Source organism: Sprattus sprattus (genome assembly GCF_963457725.1).
Source record: "Sprattus sprattus genome assembly, chromosome: 20".
NCBI lineage: Eukaryota > Metazoa > Chordata > Actinopteri > Clupeiformes > Clupeidae > Sprattus > Sprattus sprattus.
Genome location: NC_137918.1, coordinates 12,207,437 through 12,218,407, shown reverse-complemented (window position 1 = coordinate 12,218,407; position 10,971 = coordinate 12,207,437). Strand labels below are relative to the sequence as shown.

General features: G+C 45.2%; 1 protein-coding gene across 1 annotated transcript in view; it reads right to left on the bottom strand.

Annotated features, from left to right (window-relative positions):
• Nucleotides 1-1,438: 1,438 nt before the first annotated feature.
• The window catches only part of LOC308381393 (cAMP-dependent protein kinase inhibitor beta-like), a gene marked incomplete at its 3' end in the record, with an annotated part of 15,823 nt that continues 6,290 nt past the window's right edge, over nucleotides 1,439-10,971 (bottom strand). Inside the window, exons 2-3 of the mRNA XM_080858954.1 lie at nucleotides 2,386-2,536; nucleotides 1,439-1,524 (exon numbers count right to left, since the gene is read on the bottom strand). Coding sequence (XP_080715080.1) covers nucleotides 1,439-1,524; nucleotides 2,386-2,527 — 228 coding nt within the window. The 5' untranslated portion in view covers nucleotides 2,528-2,536. The remainder of the gene's footprint in view (nucleotides 1,525-2,385; nucleotides 2,537-10,971) is intronic.

The window sequence follows — 10,971 nt, the reverse complement described above, 5'->3', positions numbered from 1 at the left end:
GTGTCATTTTCCTTGAAACAGATTATGATCCTCACAAGCTGCTGTGAGACTGATGGTGTGTGGGTGTGTGAGTGTGTCAGCTTGCGTGCGTGCGTGTGTGTGTGTGTGTGTGTGAGAGAGAGAGAAAGAGAATATCTCAACACAGTGTGATGCTTTCATCGTCAAGTCTGTTGGCGGTCACGTAGCCTGTTGAAACTGCATATGTTGACGACATGGCAGACGCTCCACTGAGAAGCCTGAAGGTGAGAAGAATGATCTCGAGCCGTGCCATTTAAATGTGAAGGCATTAAACGCTGGAGAAGTGCAAAGCAGGTCTAGATGACTGTGAGAATTTTGCACTCTTGACATTTTCTAATGGATATGACATTTGATAATACAGGTGCGATGGTGTAGATTAGAATACTGTTTAACAGCAGTACAGATTCTGAAAACGACAATGGCAGTTCATGTTCTAAACTTCAAACAGGCACATTTTTGACTTAAAAAAAGGTCATCATCTTTTCATTTGGACTTCCTAACATTGAGTTTATATAAATTAGGGGTTTCACTGACAAAAGCACACTTCACATGATTGGCAGTGGCAGGTTTTTTGGGAATGTCACAATAATATTATCCTCCTCGTGGAACGCACGTTAAAGTTAAACCCAGAGGAAACACCTTCCTCTTATTCCCTTTCATTTTTCGCGCACACACAATCAAAAGCAACCCACCCGCCCAACCAATCTCATTCGATAACTCACTCAACCGACACAGGAGTCTGGAAAAAAAAAAAAATACACCTCCTCCAACACACACACACTCAAAAGGGCATAAGTACACTGGCGACGGCTGAGGACCATGCTCTGAAGAGGAAACCCGCCCCTAAAGCAATCATGATAGACTCACTTCAACGCACTGGTGTCGCAAAGAGTATCGGTACGTGTGCACTACAAACGTATTCAAGGCAATGACCATCAGTCTGGACAGTTCAGTCGAAATCCTCCATAGAAAATCCTGGTACAAAGAAAAGGTCCCAATGACAAATGTATTTGTTACAATTTACCACAACCTTCTCATCACTGGGGTTGAAGTTTGGCTTTTTCTTTTTTTTTCAAACAAAGAGCAAGTTCCGATCTTAGCCTCACGTCCTGTGGCGAGTTCCTCTTGCTTAAATGTGTGTGTGTGGATGTGTGTGTGAGTGAGGTCACCCACCTCATACACACGAAAACTCACAGACCCAACACACACGCTCACTGGCGTGTATTCCTCTACAGTCAGGTGTCAGGTGGTTATGTGGTTCGTGAGCCAATAGTTCACTCCAAACAGCAGAGCTGCTGGGGGCGTCGGTCACACCCCTCTTTCCTCCCTCCAAACTCATCCCCCCCATTCTCCCTACACCTTCTCTACCCCTCCAGTGAAGAGAAGCAATGGCGCCCTCCGGTGGCGGGGCAGGGAGGGTTTAGGAGCCATCTTTAGCCTCCTCTGAGGTCTCCAGTGGGGCTGGAGCTTCCTCTGAGGTGGGGGACTGGGCTCCTCCAGGCCCGTCTGTAGAGGCAGGGGACAAGGACAGAGAAAGGACACAGCGTACATGATACAGAAGTAACAAAGTTCAAATTACTTCATTTGTCATTGCCACAAAGACAACGAGACAGTAGAGGCAGCAACAGACTTCTTACACAGCTAAATAATAATAAATAACAATTAATAAATAGATTCATAAATATCGAACATAAAATAATAATGTATAATGTAGCAATATATCTCAGTACATGCATATGTTTGGATTTGGACTGGTTTTGGTTGAGCGAGAGACACAGACAGACGGACGGACAGACAGATAAAGAAGGAGAAAGAAAGACAAACAGAGACAGGGGAAGAGAAAGAATAAAAAGAGAATAAATAAAGAAACAAAAGCAGAGAAGGCAGACGACATGAGCCATGAGCACACCCTTTCTTTCACCACAGCCTGTCTAGACCACCAGCGGGTCACACACTCACGCACGCACGCACGCACGCACGCACGCACGCACGCACGCACGCACGCACGCACGCACGCACGCACGCACGCACGCACGCACGCACGCACGCACGCACGCACGCACGCACACACGCACGCACACACAGAATCTGTGTTGAGGGATAAATCTGGAATTTCAGTTAACTGTTGGAATGCATATTCAACTAATGGTATTACAACAAATAAATTCAATTCAATTTAATATTATTTATATAGCGGCAAAACAATAAGATAGTCTCAAGGCACTTACAGAGCCCAGGGCCTGTACTCTATAAATAAACCCTATACATAAACAAAACAATAGTTTGGACAAATGATTCAGGGCGGAGGCGAGCAGGGTGGAGGTGTCAGGAGGGAGAGAGATGACGGGAGAAGAGAGTTGAGCAGACCTGTGACGGAGAGCTCGGCCAGCTTGAGGGGCAGGTCAGTGGGGCTGACCCCCGCTGGAGAGCCCAGGATGTCGGGCAGGGCATTGCGCCGCCCCGAGCGGGTCGAGGACGCAAAGTCCAATACCGGCTCCACTTCGGTCATCTCAGGGGTCTGACAGAGAGAGAGAGAGACAGACAAAGATACATTACATGAGTTGACTGAACTTTCATATCAATGCACCATTAAAACATATACAACTATATTGAACTCTTGGCTACATGTTTTATATCTTCAGTTAGCCTAGCCTTTACAGCCGACTAACAATACATTCAGTAATTATGCCCCTCCTTTACTTAAAAGAGAGAAAAAGAGAAAGAGAGAGAGAAGTGGGTTATCAGTGGAAAAAGACGTAGTATAAGAGAAAGGAACAGAAGAGGTAAAATAATACAGTGAACATAGAGTAAGTAGTAGGCATCAGGTCTATTCTTTAAAAAATGGGAATAATAAATTAATAAATAATACATTTTCTCCACTAGGGGGCGTACATGTGCTCTGGCATGGTTCCTAAGCAGTCTGTGTTTGTTGACAACACATGACAGAAATCTGCTTCCCTGCCTGCCTGCCTGCAGCATCCTCCTTCATAGTGTCTCCGTTCATGCTTGTTTACGCCACGTCTCAACTCACACAGATCCAGCTGCCGGGGACCATCCCTCAGACCTTCCTTAACAGCCTCCGCTACGTGAGACATACCTGAGCGATTTATACGTGAGACATACCTGAGCCATTCATACCTGAACGACTCATGTGTCAGCCAAGCACTGTGCAAGCAAATGTTGTTTTTTTTCCCCTCCTTTTTTTTGTTACACACACAAGAAGCTGCAATTGTTGTGCCAGTGTTTGTCTGTTGTCAAGGCAACTGGATGCAGGCTGAGTGACTGATGGATGTTTTGTATCATGATGTCAACCTCCATGCACGCACCCACGCGCACACACACACACACACACACACACACACACACACACACACACACACAGACTCTTGCACACTACACATTTCTAATATATACCTACACAGATACCCATACATCTACAGAATCTCAAATGACAAATACAGATGCAATACACCATGCATACATAAAAAAGTGGGTACAATATGGGTATCCATAATGCTTAAAAAAACACAGTTTAAGTGGAACAACCACCCCAGACAGTCTCTAAAAGCAGCTTACATACAGAGACACACGCGCACACACTAACACAAAGCTGCTGTTTCTATGGTAACAGGAGGAAAATCATGGAAAATCACCTCTGGCAGACTAACACTTGAGTCTAGCTCATTCTCTCCCTCAGTCTCTCTCGCTCCCCTCGTGCTCACTTTCTCTCCTCCCTCCTCTTGCTCCCTGTCTCCCTTTCTTTCTCTCACTCCTCTCACTCCTCCCTTATCCCTCCCTCTGTGTCCTCTCTCTCCTCTGCTGCCGCCTTTCTTTCTCTCTCTTTCACATCTCTCCTCCTCCTCCTCCACCTGCTTTTAGTGCCTCTCTGCTGTAACCTCTCATCATCTGCAGCCAGCTCTTCCTCTGAAAGCAGCTTGTTCTGGATCAGAGCTGCCCTGAGATCAACCCCAGAGACAGACCACACACACACACACACACACACACATAAACATACACACACACACACATAAACACACACACACACACACACACACACACACACACATTGTTCTGGATCAGAGCTGCCCTGAGATCAACCCCAGAGACAGGCCACATACAGGCTCATTGAAAGACACAATCTGCACCTGTTCTCATAACCACATGGCGCACACACGCACACACACACACACACACACGCACGCACGCACACACGCACACACGCACGTTTGGGGTCACTTAGAAATGTCCTTGTTTTCCATGAAAATATACATGAAATTAGTTTGAATAGGATATAGAACAAATAGAGGAAATATACTCATATGTACTCATGTATACTAAAATAATGATTTTTGATTGAAATAATAATTGTGTCCATCAAACCTTTTTTTCGACCTGGATCCTGTTTTTATATTTTCATGGAAAGCAACGACATTTGTAAGTGACCCCAAACTTTTGGTAGTGTATATGCAAGGACAAAACGAGAGACAAGCAAGCATGTATTAATGTAAATACACATAGAAAGTTCTCTCCCTCTCACACACACACACGTACACACACGCACACCTTTGAAACTGTCAAGGAGAAACCACAGTGGCCATCTGTTAATTCACAGTTGCAGTCAAACCACTCACCAGGAAGAGTTCAGCTGTTCTTCAAGAGGTCGAAGGTGTGTGTGTGTGTGTGTGTGTGTGTGTGTGAGAGAGAGTGTGTGTGTGTGTACAGGTAGATGGGACTCTTCCACTTCCAGATTTTCTTATATGGTTTGATCACACAGAGATCCTCTGCCTTCAGCCTGTCCCCCACCACCACTCTCTCTCTCCTGCCTTCTACCCCTTCCTTTAACCCCCCCCCCCCCCCCCCCCCCTAATGGAGAGCCATGTGGCCATGCTTATGTTTCTGAAAGCCTCAACTCCCTCACTCCCCACTAGGAAATACATGAGTAAACTTCACTAACACCATAGTTAAACTTTGGCTGTTTATGTAAGTGTGTGTGTGTGACTCCAAGTATGTGTGTGTGTGTGTGTGAGAGAGGGAGACAGAGAGCAAGAGCAAGAAGATAAAGATATGATGTTGGGCACAGGCAAGAAAGGACAGCATCCTTTGCTTTCAACTCTTATAGAGGTGTCAAAATCTCTCTCCTCCCATCTCTCTCTTCACATCTCTTATGATGTATTCCTCTCTCTCTCTCTCTCTTTATACCTCCCATTTCCTTTTCAGCACGACTTGTTATTTCCCTCTTTCTCCATCTCTCTCTATCTCTCTCTGTACTCCTCTATCTTTCTCTGTATTTCTCTCTCTCTCTCTCTCTTTCTCCATCTCTCTCTTTCTCTGTATTTCTCTCTCTCTCTCTCTCTTTCTCCATCTCTCTCTCTCTCTGTATTTCTCTATCTTTCTCTGTATTTCTCTCTCTCTCTCTCTTTCTCCCCATTTCCCATCTCGGAGCGTGGTGTGTCAAGGCCCCTCTTTGTCTCAGCTGTCCAGGCCATGGAGACAAGCTGTAATTAGTCTGTGGCAGGTCTGCAGCTGTTCCCCACACTCACTATGGGGGGGCAGACAGCTAAAGGACAAAGGAGGGAGGAATCAGCTACACACAGCCTGGACCACAATGCACTGGGGCACCGCAGGACGGACAGACAGAGAGATAAACCTCCATTTGGGATATTGTAATCATCGCAATAAGCCGGTGGAGACAGTCAGCAAGAGATCGACAAATGGACAGTGAGAGAGTATCTTGAATATTCATTGTATCACTAATCTTTCATACCATTTCCTGGTCTTGGTTTCAGAAGTGAACCAATGCTCTGTCAATAGTCTAACAAGCAAATTACATGTATTTCCTTTCACTGGTGCTATGACAAGTGATCAACATATTGATACCTTCCATCTCCAAATAAGGAACATCTTCAAATCATACTCATTCTTTCTAACAGACGTTTGGATTTAACATCCTCTTTCTGTTGTCGGAGATAGCAGCAGCTTTTAACCTTTTGCCAACTTTCAGGCTAACACACATAGACACACACACACACTTTTTTTTACCACATCCTGTACTGCAGACACACATACACATAAACACATATACACACATACAGAACTACACACACATACAGAACTACACACACAATCACACACACACACACACACACACACACACACACAGATACAACACACATATCCTTGCTTTAAGTCTGGGAGACGACTGTGGTTCACAGTGCTCTACTTGCTATGGATGTAAAGGACATCTCCATAGCGATGAGGGAACATGGCATCCTCACTTTAATTAATGTGTAATTGGGGTCAGAGGTTTCTTTCTCAGTGCCTTCCATCTGAGTAGATCTGAAGCTCATATAATGACAGCGCCATTGAGACTAATGCATGGAAGATACGAACAGGAAAAAAAAAGCAAGCTCTGCTTCTCCACCCGCAGACATGAATGGTTTCCCATCTGCTATGAGTAATATAGCTGTTCTTAGTTATCTGGGTCAGTTCTGATGGGTTAATATGAACACATTGTCACGGTGTTCATTTACAGGTTTTTTTAATGACTTGGAAATTCCCGTTCACTTGGCAGTTTAATGGCAGTTTATGGCATGATTGTAAAAATACAGGCCAATATGGAGCCAGGTTGTAGAGCACTCAAAGACACTGAGGGGCAGATATACGTAAATTAGAGAGTGTAGCGACGGCGACTTGGCCAATCGAAGGAAAACGCACACTTTTCATTCTTCGTCGAATACACTAAACCTGCGGCTGACTGAACTGCATAATTAAGGCTCAATTTTAATCATGGAACCGCCAACTGACATTAAAATGAATGAAAAGTTTAGCGATCAAGAAACAGATTAACATGCTAATAAAGTGCCGTCAAACAGTTCTACACCACTCACAAACACACTACTCGGACTATGTGTGCAGCCATCACAAACTAATCCAATAGTGTGGCATTTACACGTAGGGGATGAAGTGAAAAGCAATGGCAAGACATTACTGCACTCTCATTTGTGTTTGTGTTTTTATTACACTGTAACTTGTAACATTGAACAAATGAGCAAAACTGGTGCTCAGTTTCACCTGCTTTTAAAAAGATGGGATCATTTTGAATATACAGACCTGCGCTGTCCCCCGTTTTTGCCACAACTCCCACGAACCTCCCACGAATAAATATGCATAAATCAGAGGAGCGCAACTTGTGATTGATCACTCCTGTAGCGGGGTAGAATGCGTTTTAGCCATGTGCGGTCATGTTTTAAGCGCACGTTGCGACAAAATAACGTCAAAAATCGGGACTCAAATTTGCCCCAGTGTTATATGCCCGAGGGTAATATTGTTTCGTATTCACAGAGGGAGCGTGCTGTTGTATCAGTCAGGAGAATTACAGAATCTACAATAACAAGAGACAAGTCTGCAAGAGACAAATGAGTGAAAACGCGATGAGCAAACTGTGACGGAACATGGTCAGATGATGGCCACGGGTATACTGCTGTATCGTTCCATGAATACACTGGTGTTTGCTAAACACATTTCGCACAGTTTTATCGCAACAATAAATACACGTCTACATCCTCTAAAACACAAATGATGGTTACGTTGTGATGTACTGCCTTGTGTGGGTTGCCTGCTCAGCGTAGAGAACAGAGGATCTTTCAGGACCATGGACAGGGCTGCAGAGTGCCGCTTTGCTGATCTATAGCTTTGGCTGGTACCCTGTCTGTTTGCCATCCATCTAACAACACAAGCAGGTGAGGGGGGAAATAGATAAAGTGTGTGTGTGTGTGAGAGAGTGAGAGAGAGAGAGAGAGAGAGAGGAAAGGGGAAGGCAGAAAAAGTGAGAAAAAGAAAAAAAAAGTGAGGGGGAAAGAGAGAGAGAGAGAGAAAGAGATTGTGTGAGAGAAAACAGGGAGGCAGAGAAAGGATACAGGTGTGAGGGAATGTGTGATGCTGAGAGTTTCTCACATTGGGAGGAATGGGTAAGAAACCACTTAAAAGAGTGTGTGCTCAGCCTCCGTATAACCCTTAAAAACTATTTCAGCTTTCTATTCAGTCAGCATTCTTACCTCCTTCTTCCTATCTAAAGCTACCAGTCCCTCTCTCTCTCCCTGTCTCTCACTCTCACTGTCTCTCTCCCTCTCTTTCTCTCACTGTCTCTCTCCCTGTCTCTCTTTCACTGTCTCTTTCACTGTCTCTCTCACTGTATCTCTCTCTCAATGTCTCTCTCTTTCACTGTCTCTCTCTCTCACTGTATCTCTCTCTCTCACTGTCTCTCTCTCTCTCACTGTCTCTCTCTCTCTCACTGTCTCTCTCTCTCTCACTGTCTCTCTCTCAGCAGTGATGCCCCAGTGCCTCTTCTAAGTCAGGTCAGTCTGACTGTGGATTGTGTCATACTGCACCATGAGTCACAGCGGCAAAGATGAGATCAGCATATATAGCATATGAACACGTGCGAGTGTGAACCCCCCCAAACCTATACACACAACTAAAACAACACACACACACACTCACACAACCAAAAACACACACCACAGACAACCAAAAACACACACCACACACAACCAAAAACACACACCACACACAACCAAAAACACACACAACCAAAAACACACACCACACCACACCACAGACACACAGACTGCTGCCGATTTAACAAATCTGTGCCACATTACATTGCACATTCACATTGCACTCCTGTTTTGCAAATTGACATTTTTAAAATATATTTTTATCTGATATATTGTGTTTAGTCTCTTTCTCTTTTCTTATGTGTAGTACTTATAGTGTTTTTATGTTTTATGTTTACTGTTTGCACCTATACATCAGAGCAAATTCCAGGTAGGTGTAAACCTACTTGGCAATAAATACTGATTCTGATTTGGACCAGAACCAGGCGAGACCTGGACCAGCTCCACTCCGGAGTCAGAACGGCTCCCTGGGTAAGCCCACTGCCTTCAATGCCTTCAATGCTAAGCTAAACCAGAAAAGAAATGAAAAAGAAATGGCACCTCTCTGTCCCCGTCTACCTTTGTTGCTGGGGGCCATTTTTCAGCGCCAACACATTTAGTGAAAGCATTTCCGACATCTTTGGAGAATTATATAAAGAGACCCCGTGAGAAAGTAAGGTCTAGGATTACTCCCCCCCCCGACTATTTATAGACGCCAGGATCATGTTCATACACTAAACACCTCTCTTTGCTTCCATGGCAACCACACTGCTGCAATCCTGGGCTTTCACACAGGGTAGAGGAGCAGGGAGGCTCAGATGTTTGAGATGATTCCTCCTGCTTTCTGTGTCGACTATGGCTGTCTTTAAAAGCCAGCTCTAGATCTAAGAGAGGCAATGGAGCAGCAACCCTGTGCTTGGGGATGGACAAGGCTCCTGAAGAGCTCCATGTGGTGACCTTTGAACTCCCCGTGACGGAGAGGAGAGAGCGGGGTATCAGAGGAGGCAAGAGGGAGAAAGTGGAGGGAAGGGAGTACAGGTGGGTCATGGACGGGGCTTTTCCTTTCATCCTTACAGACCGCTGCAAACAGATCTAATGTACACACACACACACACACACACACACACACACACACACACACAACTTTAGTCTTGCATGGACAGCCACATTGGGAACATACACTGACAACACCATTTTGAAAAGTGCCTAGCATCAGCAAAACCAAAGACTGAAACGTATCATTGCAAGTACACACACACACACACACACACACACACACCCCATCATCATCACCATAACCACAAAGGCACAGGGGTGCAGGCTACTGTGAAATAGCCATAACCCATAGTGTCATCCACAGAGCGCATGGCTCATCACTCATTCCTCCCTTGGCTCCTCAGCACAGACAGCCTACACCACCTAAGAGAGCAGCAGGACTACGCTACCCATAATTCAGTTTGTTTAAAGCAGAGAGAGAGACTGTTAGCTGTCCCAGGGTGAGGACATGCTGTCATGGGTGCTGTATGACTCTTCAGAGATGCCGGGGAAAACACAGCTCACTACACACACACACACACAGTGGTCTAACCTGCAGCGATGACACATCGTCTTAGAAAAGTCGCCGTAGTCATCCCCCAACAGCACTGATGTCACTGCTGCATTATTGATGTGCGTTTGGTTTGAAACCAGGAAGTGGGACTCTCTGTGTGGTGCTGTGGGGCTGCGGGGGGCATCCCCCTGGCACCCCTTGAGCCGAGTGTGCTGCTGTTTATAGTATTGTTTAGATTTGGTGGAGGGGAAAACGACTGCATCCCTGAGATGCAGAGGAGTTTGTGTGTGTCGTGCGTGTTTGTGTGTTGGTGTGTGTGTGTGTGTGTATAGTGTGTGGAGTGTGTGGAGTGTGTGTAGTGTGTGTAGTGTGTGTAGTGTGTGTAGTGTGTGTAGTGTGTGTAGTGTGTGTGTGTAGTGTGTGTGTGTGTGTAGTGTGTGTGTTTGTGGTGTCGTGTGATTTGAATATTTTTCTGGGGCAAGTAAGTAGTGAGTTGCTTATGCGGTTTCTTTTTGTGTGTTGAGCTCTTTTTAATGGGCTGTGTGTGTGTGTGTGTAGTGTTGTGTGGTAGTGGGGTGGAATAAGGGGAGTTGGCATCACCTTGAGTTGCTTCTAGAATATGCTGACCTCTCCTCTGTGAGTCTGAGTCATGGTGCAGCATTACATGATCCACTCACGTCAGCCTGACCTGATTCCAGTAGAGCGCAAGGACCAAACTACTTCTGCCAGTTACACCAAAATGACCTCAGAAAACAAATATATCTGCCTACACCACCTAAGAGAGCAGCAGGACTACGCTACCCATAATTCAGTTTGTTTAAAGCAGAGAGAGACTGTTAGCTGCAATAGAGTGCAAGGACCAAACTACTTCTGCCACTTAAATGACCTCAGAAAACAAATATATCTGCCTTACGTATTTACACAGCATAGCATAGTAACATGTGGGTAAAAAGCATTGCATCGGCATAG